Source organism: Pleurodeles waltl, chromosome 11 (genome assembly GCF_031143425.1).
Source record: "Pleurodeles waltl isolate 20211129_DDA chromosome 11, aPleWal1.hap1.20221129, whole genome shotgun sequence".
NCBI classification, from domain to species: Eukaryota; Metazoa; Chordata; class Amphibia; order Caudata; family Salamandridae; genus Pleurodeles; species Pleurodeles waltl.
Window position 1 is genome coordinate 409,722,847 of NC_090450.1, and position 24,331 is coordinate 409,747,177.

At 46.2% G+C, this 24,331-nt stretch overlaps 1 protein-coding gene across 1 annotated transcript; it reads left to right on the forward strand.

Moving 5' to 3' along the window:
* The first annotated feature begins 2,096 nt into the window (after positions 1-2,096).
* On the forward strand, positions 2,097-7,479 carry LOC138265740 (transcription cofactor HES-6-like). Its single transcript, XM_069213739.1, has 4 exons — positions 2,097-2,288; positions 3,334-3,420; positions 4,573-4,654; positions 5,448-7,479. Exons 1-4 carry the CDS (start codon positions 2,211-2,213, stop codon positions 5,849-5,851), a joined length of 651 nt encoding a protein of 216 aa, XP_069069840.1. The 5' UTR covers positions 2,097-2,210; the 3' UTR covers positions 5,852-7,479.
* The last annotated feature ends 16,852 nt before the right edge of the window (positions 7,480-24,331 follow it).

A 24,331-nucleotide genomic window follows, 5' to 3' on the forward strand; every position in this document is an offset into this window, starting at 1 on the left:
GTGTCCTAGAGACTGTGGTAGTCCTTCAATGTAGCATTTCGTCAAGAGGCAGTTTCCAAGGCTTTATCTTTGTTGATAATCTTGACTGGCACTGTGCTGCAGAGAGCTTGTGAGTTGATCACCCAGTATGGATTTATTCTGGAATTTGGAATTCAACAATAATTGTATGTCATTCGTTTGATGGGCAGGTTGCTTCAGAGATAGGATTTGTATAGTGAGTCGCTTTGCTCTCCTTTTGGAGGATTTACATTTTTAACTGCTGCTGAGGGGTGATACAGTATTTGGGCAGCGAATTTACAAGCACTGTCTAAAGAGTTCAGGTTGAGGTTCTGCCATGGATTAAAGTGACTTAATGTTTGAGGTAGCAGAGCAGAATGACAGTCAAGGTTGAAAAGATGTGGTGGTCTCTCCGGAGGATAGGGTGGTTTACTTCTAGTGATGGAACCTATGGAGATGAAGATTATGTCTAATGGTCTGCTGACCAAGTCGTGAGATTAGATGGCAGAGATTATGAGATGAAAGTTTTATATCCACCCAGGATTTATCGGTTGGTGTGATCGAGGAACACATCCATGAGGGAGATGCAGAGGGTTTCTGAGCAGCTGGCTTGTGCGGAAAGGGGCTATAAACCAAGTCTATGAAATTACAGTGCTTTCTTCAGAAAGAAAAACATGCTGATAGACAAATACATGGAGACCGCAGGTTTGTGACTCTCTTACATTTCAATAATGTTGAAGGGTATTCCTAATAAACGTAGACGTCATTCCCTGGTACCCAAGTATATTTATTGAATTATAGGGTCGTCGTACGAACACCGTGCCATTAAAAGATTTTTAAACTCATCCATTCACCGTAGGACTTGTTTTATGATGGACGACCCATTCACGATATGATTCAATCTCCAGTGGTACGTGGGAAAACGAAAGGGCTAAGCAATACCAAAGCGCCCCCCATACCTCCCCTGGGTTATGCAGGCCACGGTTTACGTACCTTTGCGTAATATAGTCTATCAAGGCCAGGATATTTTTGGGGGGCATTAGAACCTGCTTTTGCTACAGTTACACTACATTTTGACTTATATGTCCCCTTGGTAGGTTGTGCGACTGTATTCCCTCTCACTCCTAAATAAAGTCATTTACAGGGGAAACAACGGGCCAGGTGAAATTCCATTTTCTAAACTGCCTGTGATAATCTATGGTTGTATAGCCAGGTTTAGTGAAATTCTGTTTTAAAAAATGCACACTGTTCTCCAAATGCGTTTGGGACGGTAGAACAGCAAAAAAACTCAAAGCACAGCACGGAGCTAACTGAATATTTACAAGTGCCAATGCAACGATATGGCACGTTAGCAATGAATTTGGCAATAGTACTGTAAAATACCCTGCTTGGTCTAATTTTGAAAAACAATTTCATACTTATGCAAGAATAACCCCAAGCCCCTGGAGTAAAACTGGTTTGCAAACTTCGCTTGATACAATGTAGTCACTTTAAAAGGACAGCAACAGCCACTGATTAATCCCCAACTTTGGCTGGTATAAATTAAGGCGTTTCATTATACAGTCAGATAGCACTAACATAGCCTTACGTACGATTCCATAGCAAACAATTTGGATCACACATGCAGATGGCAGGCTTTAATTTGAATCCCTAAGCATAGCCCTCGGGTTAAAGACTTCACTAAAAGCAGTAAAAGACACAAGCAGATTGTTCGTGTACAGATTAAAGCGAGAGAGACTCGGAAGTCCTCGGTGTGAAACTGCTGCTCTTACGTTGTTTACTTTAACACTGCATTTGGTCTCTGATAACAGCCCTACGACGAGGATGAATCTGCCTCTCCCAGTTTTACTAAGAGGCAGAGAGCCTTCCCCATCCGATGCCCCTTTCTTCCTCTTCGTTCCTTTCCGGGGCTCCAACTCCCACTTCTCACCTCCCCGCTGCACAAAGCCCCACCTTCCCGCACTCGGGTACAAGTCCAGGACAAAGTGCAGCCCTCCTCCATGTCTTTCCCTCTAGCTCCCAGCTATGGGCCCTCCCATTCGGCCCTCTCGCCCCGCCCCGCCCCTCCTCCCTGTGCCGCCCCTCCTCTGCCCCTCCCCTCCTTCCCCTCACTCGGTGTAGGCCCGGATCAGTGACAGGCCTCAGTGCCCCGGTCGCCTGCTGCCCGCAGAGTTGGATTGTGCTTGCGCTCTTCGTCTTAGTCGTTTCTCTTCATGGCTCCGTCCTTTCGGCCCAGGCCGGGCTCTGAGCGGGAGGATGACGATCACTTGGAAATTCGCGGAGACCGGAAGGTAAACAAGCGGCTGTGTCAGTGTGCGAGGCCCTCATACCAGGCCGACCGAGGAGGGCTGCTTTGCGAATTCCAAAACCGAGACCCCTTAAAAATGGACCCACCCCCGTCCCATACTGTCTGTAGGTATGAGGCCGTCGGTCCGAGTCACAACCAAACCACAACTCTTGCAGCCAAGAGACTTCTGCCCACTTCAGCTCCAATAGCCGCCCCCGATGAAGGCTTAACACAGTTCCACACTGCAGCCGAGGCTGCTCCAGGGTCCCTGCCAGTGCTCCTAACCGTACCATCAGAGCCGAGCCCTGAGCCCTAGGCAGTCCTGCCCACTGCAGCCCCTCCACGACTTGCAGCTCTGTCCTCTGTAACTCCTTGCTGTCTCCGGAGCCCCGTCCACCGCAGCCCTAGTATCAATGCCTACTGCAGCTCTCGGAGCCCTGCCCGCTGCCCCTTCAGGACACCTACTCATTGTAGCAAACGGAGCCGTGTCCCCCGCAGCCCTGGCATCCCTGCCTGCAACCACCACCGGGGCCCTGTCCATGGTTGCCTACTAAGGCTGCCAGATTACTCCGTGTCACCAAGGACACTATTTCCAGCCCCGTCCTTTTTATTTACAACACATCATTTTCAGGTGTGTAAGTCCAACTGGCTTAGTTCAACTGAACCAACACCACAGCTCCCAGAGGACGTTACGGTATTAATGGAAAGCCAGGACTGACCATGGTGTCAGTGATGACATGGGGCGACATAAAGTCCTCTGGTATTTGTACAATCCACTGCAGCTAAAGGACATTGCCCTGTGAGCCCCTCCAGGATTAGCACCGCTGCTTCAAAAACATGTTCTCATCTACTCCGGGTCCCCGCGCACTGCCCTTTACTGTATATAATAGCACCATGATCACTTCCATACCCCCACCCCCGACTCTGCAGCAGTTGTAGCCACAGATAGTCACGCGAACTGAAACCCCCAAAGACCCTGACATCTGTAACAAGGGCCGATGAAGCCACCGGCCTTCTGCTCACTGTCGCTTTTTCTCTGCTCTTTGCAGACCAGGAAGCCGCTGGTGGAGAAGAAGAGGCGAGCCCGAATCAACGAGAGCCTCCAGGAGCTTCGCCTCATCCTGGCTGATAGTGAGGTACAGACCGCCAAGCATCAAGCTTTCTAAGGGGAGGTTGAGAGGGGGTGCTGGGAACGCATTATGTCCGAGACATACCTGCTGCTACCAGGACATCCCTGGTCCGACCGTGTAGAAAGGATGTGGTGCTTCATTCACGAACCCTGTGTACTGTAGAGAGGATGTATGTTGCCTCTTAAATTGAATATGTACTGTAGGAAAACTGTGCAATGATCTGCTGACCTGTAGACCTTTCCAAGTTCCCCAAAACAACTGTTTTCTGAGACGTTCCACATTTAGCAAGGTAAAGATTGCACTTTACAGTATTGTGGAGTTTCTTGAATGTCTTGACTGGCATACCCAGAATAAAGACAGGAGCAGTAATTTGAGCAGGTGTCGGTGTTGTGTGCGAGCTGTCTTTTGGTGGCATGGGACACTGCATTAATTTGATTAAACTGCTTTGTTGTGGTAGAACCGCCATTTGGTGGCCTGAGTGCGCTGTCATATATAGTCTTGTGTATGCTGTCTTCCCTTGCCTTGGTTACATTTGGAGTTCCTTGTCACGGGCTACCTGTAGCTCCGTGTGGGTCGAGTGGCCTGTTCTGGTGAGGGGGGGGGGAGGGGGGCAGTGCTGCGACTTCTTCTTTAGAACATTTTGTGGGCCCGGAGTTTTACCATGTCTTCATCGCGAAGTTGCGTGGAGGTCTTTTTCGGTCTGCAAGATTTCAAAACTTTATTTTTGTCCGTTACAGAGTGGAGTTTGGCAACTTAAGCCTTTTGGCTCTTTCTATCATCAGTATCTTTTGGGCCTTCAGGTCTACAGCTTCTCTTTATTTTGAAGCACTTTTAGGCGATGCAGTTCTCCTTGCTCTCTATGGAAAGAGCTGCTGGCTTCCTGGCACATATATGGCATTCTTAGGATGACGGGTCTCCCGTCGTTGTTGTAGATTGGCATTTGATACAGTAGCCCCCTTGGCTTACTTCCCATGTGTTTTCTGGCAGCCGGTCTCTGCCTGTTGTAAAGTTGATCATGATACTATTTGTCTTCCAGATCTTAGATATAAAGAGATGTTTAATGCTGCAAAGCGATTTTCCTACCACAGTTTAATAAAGGGTCTTGTAAAATGCTTTTGGTGGTGCAGGTCTCTAACTTGCTCTCTCATTTCTCCTCAGTTCCAATCAAAGATGGAAAATGCTGAGGTGCTGGAGCTCACAGTAAAGCGTGTCCAAGGAATTTTACAGAAGCGGTCTGCTGGTGAGTTCTCAGGCGGCGCTTCTGTTCTCTCTCTATCGTGTACCTAAGGGCACGAAGTGAAAAGTATTAATGGCAACAAAAGATTACCTTCTTGACATCTAAGTGTGTGTTAAAATCTGTCAGTAATTTCAGATCTTTCTTGAAAACAAGTATATTAACAGCCTTTTTTATATTACAAACTGTTTTGTTATAAACTGTTAAATGCTATTTTGATCCCAGTGCAGCCATCTCTGATGGTTGTATTTTCCCTTATTTTTGCCTGTACATAAGCGCCATGTCCATGCTGTCCACAATAAGGGCACTAATGTGGGTATTAGACAAGCTGTTAGAATAGTGTCATTTTGTAACCCCTAGTCTCCCCCAGCCACACCCCCCCCCCCCCACCCCCTCCGCATAGTGATTACGTTTCAAGTGTATGGACCTTGGTACATACATGCACTTCACTGGTTCCCTGTGTCCCCTAATCCTTACCCTCTAGTTTTGCTGTTATCTTAATGTCAGTGACATTTTATGGTGGTGGCATTTTATGGTGGTGGCACTTAGGCAACAAGGGTGATTGTCAGTTTTCAGATGCCAGTGACGCTCTGTGTGTAGGGTGGTGAACAGTTGTTCTGAGAAATAATGTGTAAACCTGGACACAACCTAGGTGTGCGTGGCACTGGAACGCAAGCAGTAGAGGAGAAAGGCGTGCTGGTCTTTTGCATGGACTGAGATTCAAGCTGTGTTTCTTTGCAACTCATTTTGATATTAAAGGATTTGTAAGTTTAATTATTTATATTTCTGCTTTCTGCAGAGTCGGACAAGATGCATCGGGAAGCAAGCGAGCGTTTTGCTGCAGGGTATATCCAGTGCATGCATGAAGTCCACACGTTTGTCTCCAGCTGCCCCGGCATTGATGCCAACGTGGCCGCTGAGCTACTCAATCACCTTTTGGAGTCCATGCCTTTGAACGAGGGCGGCTTCCAGGACCTGATTGTGGAGGTGCTGTCGGAGGATTCTGGCAGCGAAGGGATGTCTCCAGATGCTTCAATGGCCGCATCTGCTTTCTCTCCAGCCCCCTCCAGTGAAGATGGATGCTCGGATCTGGACGAGACTGAAAGCGACCGCAGCCTGCTTTCCCCTAGCCCCCAGGACTCAGGCCGAATAGCAGACATGCCTTCCACCAGCCACACCAAGTCCATGTGGAGGCCCTGGTGAAGAAGGGCAGGAGCCCTTGCGGGATCTTCAACGAAGTCCTACCTACCTGCTGGTGGGCCACAGGTGCAGTCGATCCTCCTTGCCCGAATGCGAAGGACAGCGTGATATAAAGGTGGCATCTGCACATGTGCCTTCTTGCACGACTCCTCTAGATGGCACTCCTTGCACTGTCAACTCCCTGGCAGTAACTAGCGTGAATTTTCCTACCTGTTAACATTTCACCTTTTGAGTGTGATGGAATATTTTTACGTGTGACTTGATTTGTTTTGACAAAAACATAGGGATTATAACTCTTTGTAGCAAAGCTCTTCTGTGGGTGCGCAGCAGTATTTCACAATGGATGGCACAGACCTGGACCTCATTCCCTGGTAAGAACATTTTTTTCCTGGTTGGCGTTGTGACTTTTTGGATGGTATTCATCTTGGTGTCCTTCGGCTTTGTACGGCTGCGGCTGGCATTCACTCGCTAATGTGCAAAACTACCAAGTTGGCCCTTTTTTTGGCTAATATACATTTCAGTTCCCGACGGACTTCTCCGATGTGATCACATTGGGCCATAAGGCCAACACAAAAATGCTTTGCAGCAATTAAATTGACACCAGTGAGTTCCTTGCTCACGTGCCGTTCGTCACGGTCGGAAGTGGGGTCACGTAAGGAATTGAATGTAGGGATCTTCGATTCCTCAATGTGGCAGATCTTCGCTGTGTTCCGAACTGGCAGTGAAGTTACACTTGTAAAATTTACTGCAGCTATAGTTTCCTCATGTGAAATCACATTACTCTGCCACACTCCTGAATTGACTCCATACGAGAAATGTGCAGCCCCGAAGATTGCAAGATACGGGAAACGTTTTCTTAAAAAATTAAGGCGATTTGAAAGGAAACGTCTGAGAACCAAGTATGCCATCTTTCACGTTATTTTACGAAAGTTTACAGACGCCATTGTACGTACCAACATAAACAAAGCTGCAACAGTCTGGAAAAAAAACCGAATGGCATTAGCCTCGTTTTAAAAGCGCATGCACAATTCTAAATGCACGATAACAACCAGCAAACCTGGGAAGGGAGTGGCAGAGCTGGCCATATCTGCGGATCCTGAATTTCTGCCTTCCATGAAGGAAGTTGAATGTGGGTTTCAGGCATATTTGCATTTGAATGGGGAATGGGTAGGGGACTCTGTGAAACACTTAAGCAGATTCTGCGATTAGCACATCTATGCCTCCAATGCTGATATATGTATATTAGGGTGTTGTAAATGCCCCCCTCTCGTATTCGTACTTTTAATTAAAAAGAAACCCTTGGCGCCGGAATGGATTCCAGGGGCCATGAAACGCTTCCAGATTAAATACAGTACTCCTTATTTGTCCGCTCTTTCATGTTGGCGTTTTATCACATTTGTGTATCTGCTGTGGAACACTGGTGACGAGCACTTAAAACTTTTTATTTTATTATTGTTTTATTGTTTCTTTATTAAGTTGTGGACCAAGGCTCGAATTTAGGATGTGTTTTTTAATAAATAGTAAAAAAAAAAAAATGCTCTGAAACTTAATCTTAGGAAGAACGAGTGCGAGCCAAGACTGTAGTGTTGCTGTACATTTATACTAGGTCAATAAAGTGCTGTTCTCTCGAATGTGGCTGCCAAGTCTCTGTCCAGCGTCTCCTCTTGTCATGCGGAGAGGACTATCTGTCACTTATAGAGGATGGAGCTAAGAGGGGGGCTGCTGGTCTGTTTAACCTTTCAAACGTAACCATTATTGGGGCAACCATTAGTAAGAAACGAATGTGTAAATGTTAGATGCTTTGCGCGACTTCGGTGCCGAATGGCCCGGCTACATATTATTATTGTCTACTTTTTGTTGCCTCGTTGCATGTACAATTAATATTACGAATTAATTTTTAATCACCGGTAAAGGTATTTGGGTGGACAAGGGTACAGTTCGAGTTCTGTGAGATAGCGAAATCCAATCCAATGCAATGCCCCTTCTAAAGTTTGGCATGAGGGCGCTAAAAGTAAACCTGGGCTGGCTGCCTCCAGAACTGCAAGGGCCCTGGACTGACCTACTGTCTGAAGTTCTCAAGGGCGCGTTGTGGGGACGTAGAATGTTGAATAAGTGCCATTGTAAATAGCATCCATTGCTAAAAGGCGATTTTCTGGGGATCACACCATTTTGTCAGGAGCAGAAGCTGGAGTACTTTGTACGCTCTAGGTCGGCACAATCAGCAGTCGAACTCCTTGACTAGAGTCCTTTTCTCTAAGGTAAGTAAGCATTAACACAGGCGAAATTGTGAGAAGAAACACAGTAATGCAATAAAGTTGGTTAGGAGTGGCAGTCAAATTATTTGGACATTCTTAAAATAATAAATTTAGACCGCCCTTAGGGACCGTGCCCAGATATTGCTCCAGCGTGAAACAGATGCAGGTAGCACTTAGGTGCCAGAAAGTCTCAGCACCAAGTTGATTTCCCTGCACTGTAAACACCCATCTGTGACTTCTCTCCTGCAGCAAACTGCAGCTTAGCCAAATGCCGGCTGGCTAGTGGCCGGCCTTTTGTGGCATGGGGCAGCTGCCTCAGTTGTGTTGATTTCTCTCACCTGCCCTCTGACCGGCCGAGGGAAGCCTTGGGAGAAGGCAGATGATAAAAGGTTTTGATGTGCAAATTTAGCAAAGTTTTACAGGGAAAGGCACAAAAGTGGTTAATGAAACGTAGGCCCTTCGGGGTTTCAAAGTGCCCTTGTCTTTTAGAAAGAAGTGATGTTCAAATGCAGCTCTTAGGCGCCGCAGGGGTGCGTGTACTTCCTTTGACTCCAGCCCTGTTCGATGCTGGTCGTCTCAAGGGTGACGGCCGCTGTGCCCTGAGGGGGAAGCTGGCTCTGCTGGTGGGTTTTAAAAACTTGACTGTTTCTTCCCTATACGAGTATCTAGAGGACAACAGACAAATGATCGTGCTCTGGGTATGAAACAGGTGTGGAGTTTAAGCGACCGATTTCAGAAACCACTGCCAACCTCCCATCTCCCTCCTTTTTGCTACTCACCTTATATTATTAGGCCAGGCCAAGCCAAGTCGTTCCCATTTTACTATAATTTATGTACATATTATAGTCCGAGGAGCTTTCAGCCAACTCTCCTCATCCACTGGTCTATTGTTACAGCACGAGGCAGTGGGCCAGCCCACTTTGTCCATTTGTCGAGTTCACTGTGACAATTCACAGACAATTACAGCTGTTTGGACACAAAATATGTATACATCTCCAATGTTAATATTTTTATATTGGTGATGGTCCGGTACCTCCACAAAAGGCATATGGCTTACTCCTTAAGTCATGCCCGCACGGATGTAAGTCCCATTTACTGACGGGGACGTATTTGCAAATTGTGCTTTTAATTTCTTGGCAGACTATTTCAAAGAATAGAGTGTAAAAAAACAAAAAAACATAAGGAATAAGGAAATACTGTTCGCACCCCTCCTCCAAAGAAAGGAGAGCAATAAAATAGTTGTGACTCAAATTTTCAGGAACTACCAGTAGTTCTGCCTTTCTATTTTAGAGTGGTGTGAGTTGTAACTTAAATTTCCCAAGCCTCACTGCCAATTAGAGATTGTTTTGTTGGTTTACTTATTTTCAGTACCCGCAGCTACGAATTTCTAAGAGAATCACACTTTTCACCCGCTCCATATAATTTAATTCCATTCAGAATCAAAGAATTGTTAGTTTTAAGTGCTTCTATAGTGCTGAAAAAGCTTAGCTATTAAGTCAGCTTTTTCTCTTTTTGAAAGTGTAATAGATCTCGGTCTTCAGTTCTCATTCAATTTCTTTCTTCCACTAAAGGCTTCTGATTCAGACTAGAAAGAGTCTCTCATTCAAAAGTTTGCTTGACACCTCATTCCTATACTCAGAAAAAATGTATTTACCGCGAAGACAAAGCAATGGGCAATACTTTCACAGGTGTAGGGGAAAATCTGACATCAGCTGAAAGTACCAGTGAGAAAACCAGAAGGATGTCATCTATGCCTCTCAACCTCTAATCTACGTGTTCTGTAAGCGGTCCATGAACTAGACTTAAACTGACTGGAATAATACTATCATGGGAGGGAGAGGTGAGGGGTAACACACGTCTCCGTGTCCACTGGAGCTCCTGACATAGGTGGGGCCCAAATCTGACAGGGATGCGTAAATGGCTTTTTCGGATGTTGACACTAGATATTTGAATTGTGGAAGGAGGCAGGTGAGGGGGCTCTCTAAAACTCTTAAAACTGGTTCCTGCAGTGATTGGCTAGGCGGTTGGGGGAGGCACCATGGGGGTAAACGGGGGCAGTTGGAGGGGGCCAACGCCACCAGGATTTAAGATGGTGGTTTTGGGCAAATGCCCACTTCTTTTATCTAACAACATGCGGCTGATCTATGAAGTCATAACTTATGTGGCTGATATGCTGCCCAGTCATAACAGGATGCAGCAGCTTACCCTGTCATTCACTAGATGTTGTACCACAAAAGGATTTACAAGCAGCTTTAAGTCACTGATGTACAACTGGTGGGTTTGGATTCTGAGATAACAGGAACTTGCCAGCAATGGATCTTCCATTCCATGTCTTCATGGGGAAGAGCAGCCACTGCAATGCCCTCTTTACTTCAGAGGCTGATAGGTGAAGCTTTACCCAAGGTGAACTGCCTCAACCTCTGAAGATGCCAATAATGTAGGCCAAGCTGAAAAGATGGCTTGTATGGATGTGAAAATTGTCACTACAATCATGGCCCATCTTCTGAGGTAAAAAATGTCTGTGTAGTACTAAGTGAACCTCCTTACCTTTGTCTTTGAAACCAGAAGATAAAGCATAACTCGTACAGAGTCTCTCATTAAAACCAAGAACTACATAGTTTGGGATGGCAAGAGAGCTGAATTCTTTAGATTTGTCACAAACTCAGATCCTGTAACAAACTTTGCAATGTGTATCTGCATTGTGACAGAAATAAAATCACCAAGTTGCGCTATCACGCTCACTTCCCAAGATTAATAGAATACAGCCACAAGTTTGAAAAACTTTTTTAAACACTAAAGAGCAGGTGACAGACTGAAAGGAATGGAGTTGAACTGTTTCTTCCCATAATCTTAAAGAAAATGAATGAACGGCCTATGGGGGTGACAAACGTAACCTAAAGATAATCCTCCTTTAAATTCACCATCATTATCCAATTTGCCTGGAGATGATCCTGAGCCAAAGAGTTCCCTTCATCTTTGTAAGTTTCCATAAGATAATGCCCTCCTCAACTATATTGTTGGAGGAAACCTGCCTTTTCCATATAGGACTACAAAAAGAACAGATCATGGATGAAATGTGGAACAAATCAAACATTCACCCCAGTCACAGATTTGGGCACTATACCACCCTAGGTTGGACCCAGCTATATTGAAATCAGCCTTGACTCTGCTCCCCATGGCAACAGTCCAGGCCAAACTGCCAGGCAAGGTCCTCCCTGGACCAGCAACAAGCATCCTAGGACCAGTTTCAGGGCATCTCTCCTCATCAGGTAGGTTAGCTTAAATCCAGTGGCGCAGTGAGCATGGGACCCACATCTGGGTATGCCCTTCCAACTTAGGGTGACAAAAGCAAAAAGAACGGAATATGGAACAAATCAAACATTCACCCCCAGTGACAGATAGGGGTTTAATCCTACAGTTTTTTTGTTCACCATGCCACCCCAGTTTTGATCCAGACATAAACAAATCAGTCTTGACCCTGCTTGCCAGGGGACAGTCCAGCCTGAACTGCCAGGTCCTCATCCTAGGACTGGTTTCAGAGTATCACCCCCTCATTAGCTAGGCTACCTTGAATCCAGTGACACAGTGAACATGGGACCCGCATCTGGCCATACCCTTCCTATTTAGGGAGACAAAAGCAGGAAGAATAGATAATGGACGGAATGCTGAACACATCTAACATTCCCCCCAGTCACAGATCTAGGTTTAATCCCTCAGTTTTTTTGCTCACCATGCCACCCCAGTTTGGACCCAGCCATATGCAAATTAGTCTTGTCCCTGCACTCCAGGGAAACCTTCCAGCCCGAGGTGCCAGGCCAGGTCCTCCCTGGACCAGGAACAAACATCCTAGGACCAGTTTCAGGGTATCACCTCTCATCAGCCGGGCTTGCTTGAAACCAGTGGAACAATGAGCATGGGACCCACGTCTGGGCATACCAATACCAGTTAGGGGGACAAAAGCGAAAAGAATAGATGATAATTGAAATACAGAACAAATCAAACATTCACCCACAGTCACAGATCTGGGTTTAATCAATCAGTTCTTTTGGTCACCATGCCACCCCCAGTTTGGACCCAGCCATATACCAAGCAGTCTTGACCCTGATCCCCATGGGAATAGTCCAGCCTGAACTGCCAGGTTGGGCCCTTACTGGACCGGAAACACGCATCCTAGGACCAATTGTAGGGTATCACTGCATATCAGCCAGGCTAGCTTGAATCCAGTGGCACAGTGAGCATTGGACCCACGTCTGGGCATACTCTTCTCACTTGGGGTGACAAAAGCAAAAAGAACAGATAAAGAACAGGATGCGGAACAAATCAAACATTCACCCCCAGTTACAGATCTGTGTTTAATCCATCTGTTGTTTTTGCTCACCACACCATGCCACCCCAGTTTGTACCCAGACATATGCATATCAGTCATGACCCTGCTCACCATGCAAGCAGTCCAGCCTGAACTGCCAGGCCAGGTCCTCCCTGGACCGGGAAGCAGCATCCTTGGACTGGTTTCAGGGTCCCTCATCAGCGGGGCTAGCTTGAATCCAGTGGCACAATGAGCACAGGACCCACATCTGGACATACCCTTCCCACTTAGGGCAACAAAAGTAAAAAGAACAGATGATAGACGGAATGCGGAACAAATCAGACATTCATCCCCTTTCACAGATCTGGGTTTAATCCTTCAGTTTTTTGCTCACCATGCCACCCCAGTTTGTACCCAGCCATATGCAAATCAGTCTTGACTTTGTTACCCATGGGAGCAGTCCAGCCCAAACTTCCAGGCCAGGTGCTTCTTGGACCGGAAAAAAGCATCCTAGGACTGTTTTCACAGTATTACTCCTCATTCGCCAGGCTAGCTTGAATCCAGTGACACACCCATGTCTGGGCATGCCCTTCCCACTTAGGGTGATAGCAGCATAAAAAGCAGATGATGGATGGAATGCTGAACAAATCAAATATTCACCCCCAGTCACAGACCTAGGTTTAATCCATCAGTTTGCTCAATATGCCGCCCCAGTGTGGACCCCGCCATATACAAATCAGTCTTGCCCCAGCTCCCCATGGGACAGTCCAGCCTGACCTGCAGGTCAGGTCCTCCCTGGACCTGAAACAAGCATCGTGCGACCAGTTTTAGGGTATCACCCCTCATCAGCCAGGCTAGCTTGAATATAGTGGCACAATGAGCATGGTACTCATGTCTGGCATACCCATCCCACTTAGGGCAACAAAAGCAAAAAGAACAAATAATGGACCTTATGCAGAACAAATTAAACATTCTACCCCATTCACAGATATGAGTTAAATCCATCAGTTTTTTTTGCTCACCATGCCACCACAGTTTCAGCCCAGCCATATGCCAATCAGTCTTGACCCTGCTCCCCATGGGAACAGTCCAGCCCGAACTGCCAGGCCATGTCCTCCCTGGACTAGCAACAAGCATCCTAGTACTAGTTTCAGGGTATTTCCCGCTCATCAGCCAGGCTAGCTTGAATCCAGTGGCACAGTGAGCATGGCAACTACGTCTGGGCATACCTTTCCCACTTAGGGCAACAAAGGCAAAAAGAACAGATTATGGACTGAATGGGGAACAAATCAAACATTCATCCCCAATCACAGATCTGGATTTAATCAATCTGTCTTTTTGCTCACCATGCCACCCCAGTTTTGACACAGCCATATGCAAATTAGTCTTGCCCCTGCTCCCCATAGGAACAGTCCAGCCTGAACTGCCAGGCCAGGTCCTCCCTGGACCGGAAAACAAGCATCCTAGGAACGGCATTGTTTCAGATCTGTTATCAACTCCAAAGTGCAAACCTTCTGCCTTACGATCAACCTATCTGGAATGGAAAACACCAAAACCCATGGAGGGATCAATTAAACTGCAGGAGAAAAAAACTACCATGCACCCTTGCAGTCTGAATCACTCAAGGATGTAATGTAATTTTACCACACATGGAGAAAAAAAAGGGAGCCTGTCCAATTTAGTTAAGAGGGACCCCATTGTAACTTACTTTGATGTTGCATTATTGTTGTTTTTTTAAAGGGAGTGTCCAGAAACCAAATGTTTTGCCTTTCTGCGAGTGTTCCCATTCATAAAGTGCTTCTTTGGGTAACCCTCAAATATCGGAGAGTAGACCCCCATCATATACTTAGATAAATCCTCTGGTGAAGTGGGGCAATCAACCTATAAAAAGAGAACACAATAACATTCAGTATTTTCAATGCCTTATCTAATATTGAATGGACCCTTTAACAGAGCAACACTTCACCTTATTTTCTTGAAGGAAGAGGGGTTGGTTGAGTTTCACAGAAGAAATAGCAGGTTTTGGGGTTCGGTTTGGAGCCTGCAGTATCTGCCTTTCGGGGCAGGTTGCCCCTCTTGTGTGGGAACGGGGTGAAGAAGAGTAGGGCGTAGTGTAATGGATGTTAGTGGTAAATAAAAGTGCGTTACACGATTCTCCCCTTGTTCCACGTTAGAAATAAGCTAGTGAGGCAGGTGTGGAGGGGTTGTGGAGATGTACAGAGGCATCACTTCCTGGGCTTTGACCAGTGGTGGACAGCACTTCCTGCCCACGTCTGCTAGGCCTCGAATCCTGCCCTGCCTCCTCGACCTATTCTACATATTTTCTCATTGCGGAGGGGCCATTTTTGGCTCTGGATCAATAGATGGCATTATGGGTGCTTCCTTGCCTTCTCCACCTGCACTAAACTCATTTGAAATGACTTAAAAAGTTAATTATTCACTTGCTTGACTGCACGTTCTCACACTCTCCGCAACACATCACACTTAAGCGCAGCGATGCTGCTGCGCCATGCATACCGCGTGTCTCCAAACATAACGAATCTCACAAATAATTCCCATATATATCAAAGTATAATCAATTCACTTTTCAGCTATAAATCCCTACAGGGAGCAAGGAACCTGATGCAAATCAGAGCACTTTGTGTCCCAGCCAGCGGTATGAAATGCTAGATAAATGGTGCAATACAATACCATCAAATCCTCTCATGATAAAGATTTTACAGAAGCCACTTTCAGTCTACAACAATTAGCTGGGGTACTTTTTTGTTTTTGCGTCTTATGTATTAGTGACGACAGTTGAACGCTTTCCAGGTCTGTAGGAAAAGAGAGAGGAATCAGCAATTGGGCTAGCTGTAGCGTAATGTCGTAAATCCACTGAAGGGCCTTCCTCTTGCTATGATTTGTTGATTCTTTTATTCATTTTCGATAAATATGATTTGTGAAAAATTAATACTTCACAATAAGAACATGCTGATTGTGTCTACTGGTGAGTTGCTTTGGCCAACAAAGGCAATCCCCGTCGGACAGAACACACCTGAGTGAACCTCAAAGCTGGCCTTCGAATGGACTGAGCATGTAACCCATCCGAGCACAAGCCAGAGTGGACAGCCCCGAGCTTACGACCTGACAGTGATTGTACAAGTACTCCCCAAGCCCAAATTACTATACTCATCATAGCCGTTGGGGAGGAAGACGTGTAAAACCGAGGTGGTGTGGGCTCCCTCAAGGGCCATAGAAAGGTCATAAGTCGGGGGCCAGCCCTGACTTTTCGGTCCCCAGTATTCAAACAGGTTCTCCCCAGCCACAGGGGCTCCATAAAACCCTATACACTAAAGACACAAATAAAATATCAGAAAGTTACTGGAAATAACATAATACTTGAAATGACACTGAAAAGAGGCACCCATGCCTTACTAGATGTCTGCATTGTGATCAGCACAGGATGTTTCATTGTTGGGAAATTAAGATGTAAGGGACGTGATGCCCTGACCTCGGCAGAGGATAAGCCTTCCCTTCATTAAAAATCTGTTATTGTAAATGCATAGTGAATGTTTTTATTGGTTTAATGTGACAATTTTTATTTTATTATATATGTATCTAGGTAGGTAAATATATACCACAAACCGAACAATGGGAAGCTGTGCATGACCAACAGCCAAGATTATGATCAATGATCATTTACAAAGAGGAGGGGAGAAGGGCTACTGTAGTCAGAGATTACTGAAACAATAAAGGGGTAACAGTTGGATTGTTCTTTGACGTGGTGCGCCTTCAGCCTTTTTCTGAATATGTAGGATGACTGCGTGTAGTCCAGATGATTATTGGGATGTTGTTCACAATACTGGATGCAAAGCGGCAAAAGTCTTGTTTCCCGTTTTTTCTTTGTTAAATGTTTTCTTTTCCAGTGCCGCAATGCGTGTGGAGACCCACCAGAGATGAATTGGTAGGGATGATGTGCAATTTTGGATCCTTGGCGAGGCATGTTGCAGCGTGTAGAATACCTTTCCAGAGTGCCAGTGTGGTGTGTGGAAGGCTGGAGAGCAGGACATTGCCTCCATCTAGATGCAAGATGAGGGGTGGACGGCAGTTCTGAATTCACTTTCCAGGAGGAAGAGATTCACTTTTTTTTTTAAGAAAGCAAAAGTTGGTACAAAGCCGGCTTAGTCTTCTTGGAGATGCGTTCTTTGAAGAAGAGGGTAGTCTCAAGCATGGATCAGAGTGATTTGGAAAGAGATAATACTTGTGTGTATGGGGTGGAGGTGGTGAAGCTATACAGGTTCATGCTTCTAAGCTAGGTTTGACTTGGCAAGTAAGAAGAATAAAGCCTTGTGGGGTTGAGTTCAAGGTAGGTGCTGGACATCCAGATGTGAATGAGCCAGAAACAGTACTTGAGTCACAGATTTTCGACAGTAGAGAACTTTATGTAGAGTTGCGTGTCATCTGCATAAAGATACATTTAGATTTTGCTATCATTGAGTGGAGTTTCAGAAGACTCCATGTAGAGTTTGAAGATAAAAGAGGGGGGGCGGGCATGCTTTGTAGCATGCCACAGGGGATGGTGGGTTGTAAGATTTTGATACAGCTATCTAGATGAGTTGGTGTTGGTTAAAGAGGCAAGAGTGGAACCAGTTTTAGATATTGCCAGATACTTCCTTTCGCGATGTCTGTGTGTGAATGAGGGTGCCTTGGTCAAAGGTACAGAAGGACATTGAGAAGTCCTGAAGTACCAGGAGGTAGGGGCTATCATTGATCAAAAAAGCATACACTACTAACTAAATCGTGACTGTTTCAGTGTGGTAGGATGATCTTATGACTGATTGGTAAATGTGAATTTGATGATAGTCATTGATATGTTTTTAGAGTTGAGTGTAAACTGCTTTTTAAATGATCTTGCAATGAAGGGTAGATGGATTTACTGGACGGTGTTAGGGAGGTCTTTATAGTCTAGGGTGGGTTTCTTCAGAAGCGGTAGGATCTAGCCAGTCTTTAGGGCTTCTGGGCAGATGCTACAGAAGAGGGAGGCATGGGCAATTGTAAGCAGGGATAAAATAGTTTTTCAATTGAGGCTTTTTTATTATTTATTTAGGATGATGGTAGGAAATCTTTTCCATAGGAGGTGGGCAAAGGATGATGAAGATGTCTATCATCTGTGAGAGAGGAGCTTGGGAGAGTACCACTACATGATGCTTATGTTGAAATAGGTGATGGTAGAGGGGATAGGCTTAGTTCTGACAAAATGCGTGCAGAGTTTTTGTATTTTTTCACTATAGAATAGGTTGAGGGTGTTGGATTTGTCGGTGGACTATGGTGCTTGTGAGTCTAGAAGGAAGTAAATGCAGTGGCTGTTTCTCTTGAAGACTATATTGCTTCTGCTAAATGCTTCAGTCAAGGCACTGGTGCAGTAGTTAACTTTCATTAGTAAGCGGTCATCTTGGGATCTGAGAAGAGTATTAATTGAGCTTCTGCAGTAATACAGTCACAAGTTCTGAAATAGATTTCTGAGCTCAAACTGCAGTCTTCAATAAACAGAAACAAAGAATTTGGTTTTAGCAAAGAGTCTAGTGGCCTATCAGAATATCATCCCTGCTTAGAGATCTGTGTCCAATCACACTTGGCTTCAATGCATTCAGTCTCTGTCTTCATGCTTCTGGTTGAAACAAGACGGATCCACTGCCTTTTCAGGTGAGAAATATGTCCTTACCTGATAGCCATAGCTTTACTCTCCCCCTTTTTCAGTCACATACTCCACTTTTATATTCTATTGTGTCATATTCTTGATAGACTGTGACCTTCAGCTTTAAAAGTTACCTGGTAAGCTCTCCTAAGAAAGATAATATTTAATTCTTATTCAGTAAAAGGAAACAATCTAGCTCCAAACTCCTCAAGACAAGTTGCTAGCCAATTCCACCCTCCAGGTAAATTGATACACTGTAATAGCCAAACACACTAACTTTTGGTACAATGATGCCCAGTTACCTCTATCCTAAAGTCTTGCAGGGCAGTACTCACTCTTGCAGATGATAAGTATAATAATACTTCAGTTTTCTCTCCATTCCTGTCTCTCCTCCGTTCCATATTCTTGGCCTGACACACTTTGTTCATACTCTATACCACATCACTCATCTTATTTTAGTCTCTCTAACCCTGTGCTTTCTACCCAACCTGCCTCATGCTCCTCTCCACTCTTCTCACTCTTCCTTCCTTATCTCTTCCCAACTCTCCACAACTCCCATCTGTCTCCTACACTGTTTTCTAGTTTCCTGTTTAAGTTTTCTTTCCACTGACCACCCTTCTCTTACACTCTCCCTCCCTTCTCCTCAGTACTCTCTACTTTCACTATTTTTTTCTTCCCCTCTCATAAGCATCTTCCTAACTTGCACCATCCTCCCCAAATGTGCCTATTCTGCCTTTCTCCTTCTGAAGCCCCTTACTTGGTTACCCCTAATCCGCCTCCATCCACACCATGATCCTTTGTTTCTACCACTCCTTTCCTTGCTTTGCTGTTGTTTTCCTCTATTCACTCATCACCTAATATAGGGATCCACTGCCTCTTCGATCTGCTCCCTCCTTTCTCATCTTTCTCACCTCCCGTTCATGTGCTTTCCAGGTACTTTTCCCCTCTGTCTTCTTACCACCACCCTCCATTCCTCCTTTCCACTCTCCATGCTCAAGCACCCTTTATGTTATCTTTCCCTTCCCCTAACACATGCCTGTTTTCCCCTCTTATCTATCTTCTTCCCACTTTGATCTTTTCCAGGTCGAAGAGACGCCCTCACCTGCCTCATCTTCTATCAACGCTATTATTTTCCCACCTCTCATTCCCGCCTTCCCCATCTCTTCTTGTTTCTTCTCTCTCGGTCTTACCAATATCTGTATTATATATATTCTTTTTTTTAAATTAGATATCGATGTTGATTAGTGTTCAGAACCGTTGACCAGCCATGTTACTGACATCATTGAACCCAAGAAGAATGGAAAGCAGGGAACTTTTTTTGCAACAATTTATTAGTAATTTTATGAACGGAAACATTTAATATGGTAAATACAGACCAATTAATCACAGAAGACAGCAAGCACAAATAAACTCTTGCTAGCTGCAAGGGTCGCGGTTAGGGTTTTTGGATGCTGCTGTGGCCCAGGAGGGACCAAGATGTCGCCACTCAGATGAGGAGACAGAGGGGGCGCCCAGCAAGTCAGGGAGCCCTCACAGAAGCAGGCAGCACCCGCAGAAATACCGGCACAGGCACTTGGAAGAGGAGTGAACCGGAGTCCACCCGAAGACACAAAAGGGAGTCCCAAGACGCCGGAGGACAACTCAGAAGGTTGTGCACTGCAGGTTAGAGTGTTGGGGAACCAGGCTTGGCTGTGCACAAAGGAAATCCTGGAAGAGTGCACAGGAGCCGGAGCAGCTGCAAATCACACGGTACCCAGCAATGCAGTCTAGCGTGGGGAGGCATGGACTTACCTCCACCAAACTTGGACTGAAGAGTCACTGGACTATGGGAGTCACTTGGACAGAGTTGCTGAGTTCCAGGGACCACACTCGTCGTGCTGAGAGGGGACCCAGAGGACCGGTGATGCAGTCTTTTGTTGCCTGCAGGTTGCAGGGGGAAGATTCCGTCGACCCCCAGGAGATTTCTGCAGAGCTCCTGGTGCAAGAAGGAGGCAGGCTACCTCCAGAGCATGCACCACCAGGAAACAGGCGAGAAAGCGGCAGGATCAGCGATACACGGTTGCAGTAGTCGTCTTTGCCACTTAGTTGCGGTTTTGCAGGCATCCTGAGCAGTCAGCGGTCGATCCTTTGGCAGAAGGTGAAGAGAGAAGTGCAGGGGAACTCTGGTGAGCGCTTGCGTTCGGTATCTGAAGAATTCCCCAAAGCAGAGACCCTAAATAGCCAGAAAAGGAGGTTTGGCTACCTAGGAAGGAGGATAGGCTAGTAACACAGGTAAGAGCCTATCAGAAGGAGTCTCTGACCTCACCTGCTGGCCCTGGCCACTCGGAACAGTCCAGTGTGCCAGCACACCTCTGAATCCAAGATGGCAGAGGTCTGGGGCACGGTGGAGGAGCTCTGGGTACCTCCCCTGGGAGGTGCAGGTCAGGGGAGTGGTCACTCCCCTTTCCTTTGTCCAGTTTCGTGCCAGAGCAGGGCTGGGGGATCCCTGAACCGGTGTAGACTGTGCCCATCAAAGCATTTCCAGAGGCTGGCGGAGGCTACTCCAAAGGGAGAGGGTGTAACACCCTCTCTCTGAGGATGTCCTTTGTTCTGCCTTCCTGGGCTAGGCCTGGCTGGACCCCAGGAGGGCAGAAACCTGTCTGAGGTGTTGGCAGCAGCAGCAGCTGCAGTGAAACCCCGGGAAAGGCATTTTTGCAGTACCCGGGTCTGTGCTAGAGACTCGGGGGATCATGGAAGTGTCTCCCCAATTCCATGATCTTAGACATGTTACATGGCCATGTTCGGAGTTACCATTGTGACGCTATACATAAGTATTGACCTATGTATAGTGCACACGTGAAATGGTGTCCCCGCACTCACAAAGTCCGGGTAATTTGCCCTGAACAATGTGGGGGCACTTTGGCTGGTGCCAGGGTGCCCACACACTAAGTAACTTTGCACCCAACCTTCACCAGGTGAAGGTTAGACATATAGGTGACTTATAACTTACTTAAGTGCAGAGGTAAATGGCTGTGAAATAACGTGGACGTTATTTCACTCAGGCTGCAGTGGCAGGCCTGTGTAAGAATTGTCGGAGCTCCCTATGGGTGGCAAAAGAAATGCTGCAGCCCATAGGGATCTCCTGGAACCCCAATACCCTGGGTACCTCAGTACCATATACTAGGGAATTATAAGGGTGTTCCAGTAAGCCAATGTGAATTGGTGAAATTGGTCACTAGCCTGTTAGTGACAATTTAGAAAGCAGAGAGCATAACCACTGAGGTTCTGGTTAGCAGAGCCTCAGTGAGACAGTTAGTCATTACACAGGGAACACATACAGGGCACACTTATGAGCACTGGGGCCCTGGCTGGCAGGGTCCCACTGACACATACACTAAAACAACATATATACAGTGAAATAACATGCCAGGCAAGATGGTACTTTCCTCCACAACCCCCCCCCCCCCAAACGAAGAACAATAAGACTAGCCATGACCTAATGAGTCTTCATTGTCTAAGTGGAAATATCTGGAGAGTCCATCTGCATTGGAGTGGGTACTCCCAGGTCTATGTTCCACTGTATAGTCCATTCCCTGTAGAGATATGGACCACCTCAACAATTTAGGGTTTTTACCTTTCATTTGTTTTAGCCAAAGTAGAGGTTTGTGGTCTGTCTGAACAATGAAGTGAGTGCCAAACAGGTATGGCCTCAACTTCTTCAGTGCCCAGAACACAGCAAGGGCCTCCCTCTCTATGGCAGACCAACACTTTTCTCTAGGGGTCAACCTCCTGCTGATAAAAGCAACAGGTTGATCCTGGCCCTCAGAATGAGTTGTGATAATACTGCCCCTACCCCTAAGTCAGATGCATCAGTTTGAACAATGAATTTCTTGGAGTAACATGGGCTTTTTAGGACAGGTGCAGTGCACATGGCCTGTTTCAGCTCCTCAAAAGCTTTCTGACAGCTAGCTGTCCACAATACCCTTTTAGGCATTTTCTTGGAAGTGAGATCATTAAGTGGGGCTGCAATGGAGCCATAATTCTACAGAAATCTCCTGTAATACCCAGTGAGGCCTAGGAAGGCTCTCACCTGGGTCTGTGTTGTAGGGGGAACCCAATCTATGATAGTTTGGATTTTCTCCTGAAGTGGTGCAATCTGTTCTCCACCTACCAGGTGTCCCAGGTAAACCACTTTCCTCTGCCCTATCTGGCACTTTGAAGCCTTGATAGTGAGGCCTGCCTTTTGCAGGGCCTCCAAAACTTTCCACAGGTGGACCAGGTGATCATCTCGGGTGGAGCTAAAGACAGCTATATCATCTAGATATGCTGCACTAAAAGCCTCCAACGCTTGCAGGACTGTATTCAACAACCTCTGAAAAGTGGCAGGTGCATTTTTCAAACCAAAAGGAATTACTGTGAATTGGTAGTGCCCTCCAATAGTCGAAAATGCAGTTTTTGCTTTAGCATCCTCTGATAACTTGATCTGCCACTACCCTGCAGTCAAATCAAAGGTGCTTAGATACTTGGCAGATGCCAGTGTATCTATGAGCTCATCTGCCCTGGGTATAGGGTGAGCATCAGTTTTTGTTACCTGGTTGAGACCGCTGTAATCTACACAAAACCTCATCTCTCTTTTCCCATCTTTTGAGTGAGGCTTTGGTACAAGCACCACAGGAGAGGCCCTTGGGCTTTCAGAATGTTCAACCACTCCTAGTTCAAGCATTTTCTGAACTTCTTGTTTTATGCAGTCCCTGACATGGTCAGGCTGCCTATAGATCTTACTTTTGACAGGCATGCTGTCTCCAGTATCTATAGTGTGCTCACACCAACAAGTGGTGCCTGGCACAGTAGAAAAGAGTTCAGAAAACTGACCTAGGAGATTTATGCAGTTGTCTTTCTGCTCAGCAGTAAGACAGTCTGCCAAAACTACACCTTCCACTAGAGCATCTTGTTCTGTGGAAGAGAAGAGATCAGGGAGAGGGTCACTCTCTTCTTCCCGTCCTTCATCTGTTGCCATGAGCAGGGCGAGATCAGCCCTGTCATAGTAGGGTTTTAGGCGATTGACATGGAGCACCCTAAGGGGACTCCTGGCAGTGCCCAGGTCAACCAAGTAGGTGAACTCGCCCTTCTTTTTTGTCAACAATGAGATGGGGTCCACTCTATTTGTCTTGGAGTGCTCTTGGGGCCATAGGCTCCAATACCCACACCTTCTGTCCTGGTTGGTACTGAATCAGAACAGCCTTCTGGTCATGCCATTGCTTTTGGAGCTCTTGGCTGGCCTGAAGGTTTTTACTGGCCTTTTTCATGTACTCAGCCATTCTGGATCTTAGGCCGAGTACATAGTCCACTATGTCTTGCTTAGGAGCTTTTAAAGGTTGTTCCCAACCCTCCTTTACAAGTGTTAGAGGACCTCTTACAGGGTGTCCAAATAGGAGTTCAAAGGGGCTGAAGCCCACTCTTTTCTGGGGTACCTCCCTGTAAGCAAAAAGGAGGCAAGGTAACAGGACATCCCATCTCCTCCTGAGTTTTTTAGGGAGTCCCATTATCATTCCTTTGAGAGTTTTATTAAACCTCTCTACCAGTCCATTTGTTTGTGGATGATAAGGTGTGGTGAATTTGTATGTTACACCACATTCCTTCCACATGGCCTTCAAGTATGCAGACATAAAGTTGCTACCCCTGTCTGATACAACCTCTTTTGGGAAACCCACCCTGGAAAAGATTCCTAGGAGGGCCTTTGCCACTGCAGGAGCTGTAGTAGTCCTTAGAGGAATAGCTTCAGGATATCTTGTGGCATGGTCCACTACCACCAAGATAAACCTATTGCCTGAAGCAGTAGGAGGGTCAAGGGGGACAACTATGTCAACCCCTACCCTTTCAAAGGGAACCCCAACCACAGGCAGTGGAATAAGGGGAGCCTTTGGAGTGCCACCAATCTTGCCACTGGCATGGCAGGTCACACAAGACTTGCAAAAATCTTTGGTGTCCTCTGACATCCTAGGCCAGTGAAACAAGGGGACAAGTCTTCCCCAAGTTTTGATCTGGCCCAAATGCCCAGCGAAAGGAATGTCATGTTCAAGAGTTAGGAGAAACGCTCTGTACTGCAGGGGAATGACCAATCTACTGGCTGCTCCAGGTTTTTGGTCCCTATCCTCTATGTACAAGAGGTTATCTTCACAGTAAACTCTATGGCTGTCACTGTATCTTTTAATCGGTGAGTCTGTCTGCAGGGGTATAGGGCTAGGGCCTATTTGCCATTTCAGACAGTG

Coding starts and splice junctions, on each gene's coding strand:
- LOC138265740 (XM_069213739.1), top strand. CDS start 2,211: ATGGCTCCGTCCTTTCGGCCCAGGCCGGGCTCTGAGCGGGAGGATGAC. Junction 2,289..3,333: donor AAATTCGCGGAGACCGGAAG/GTAAACAAGCGG, acceptor TGCTCTTTGCAG/ACCAGGAAGCCGCTGGTGGA. Junction 3,421..4,572: donor TCATCCTGGCTGATAGTGAG/GTACAGACCGCC, acceptor ATTTCTCCTCAG/TTCCAATCAAAGATGGAAAA.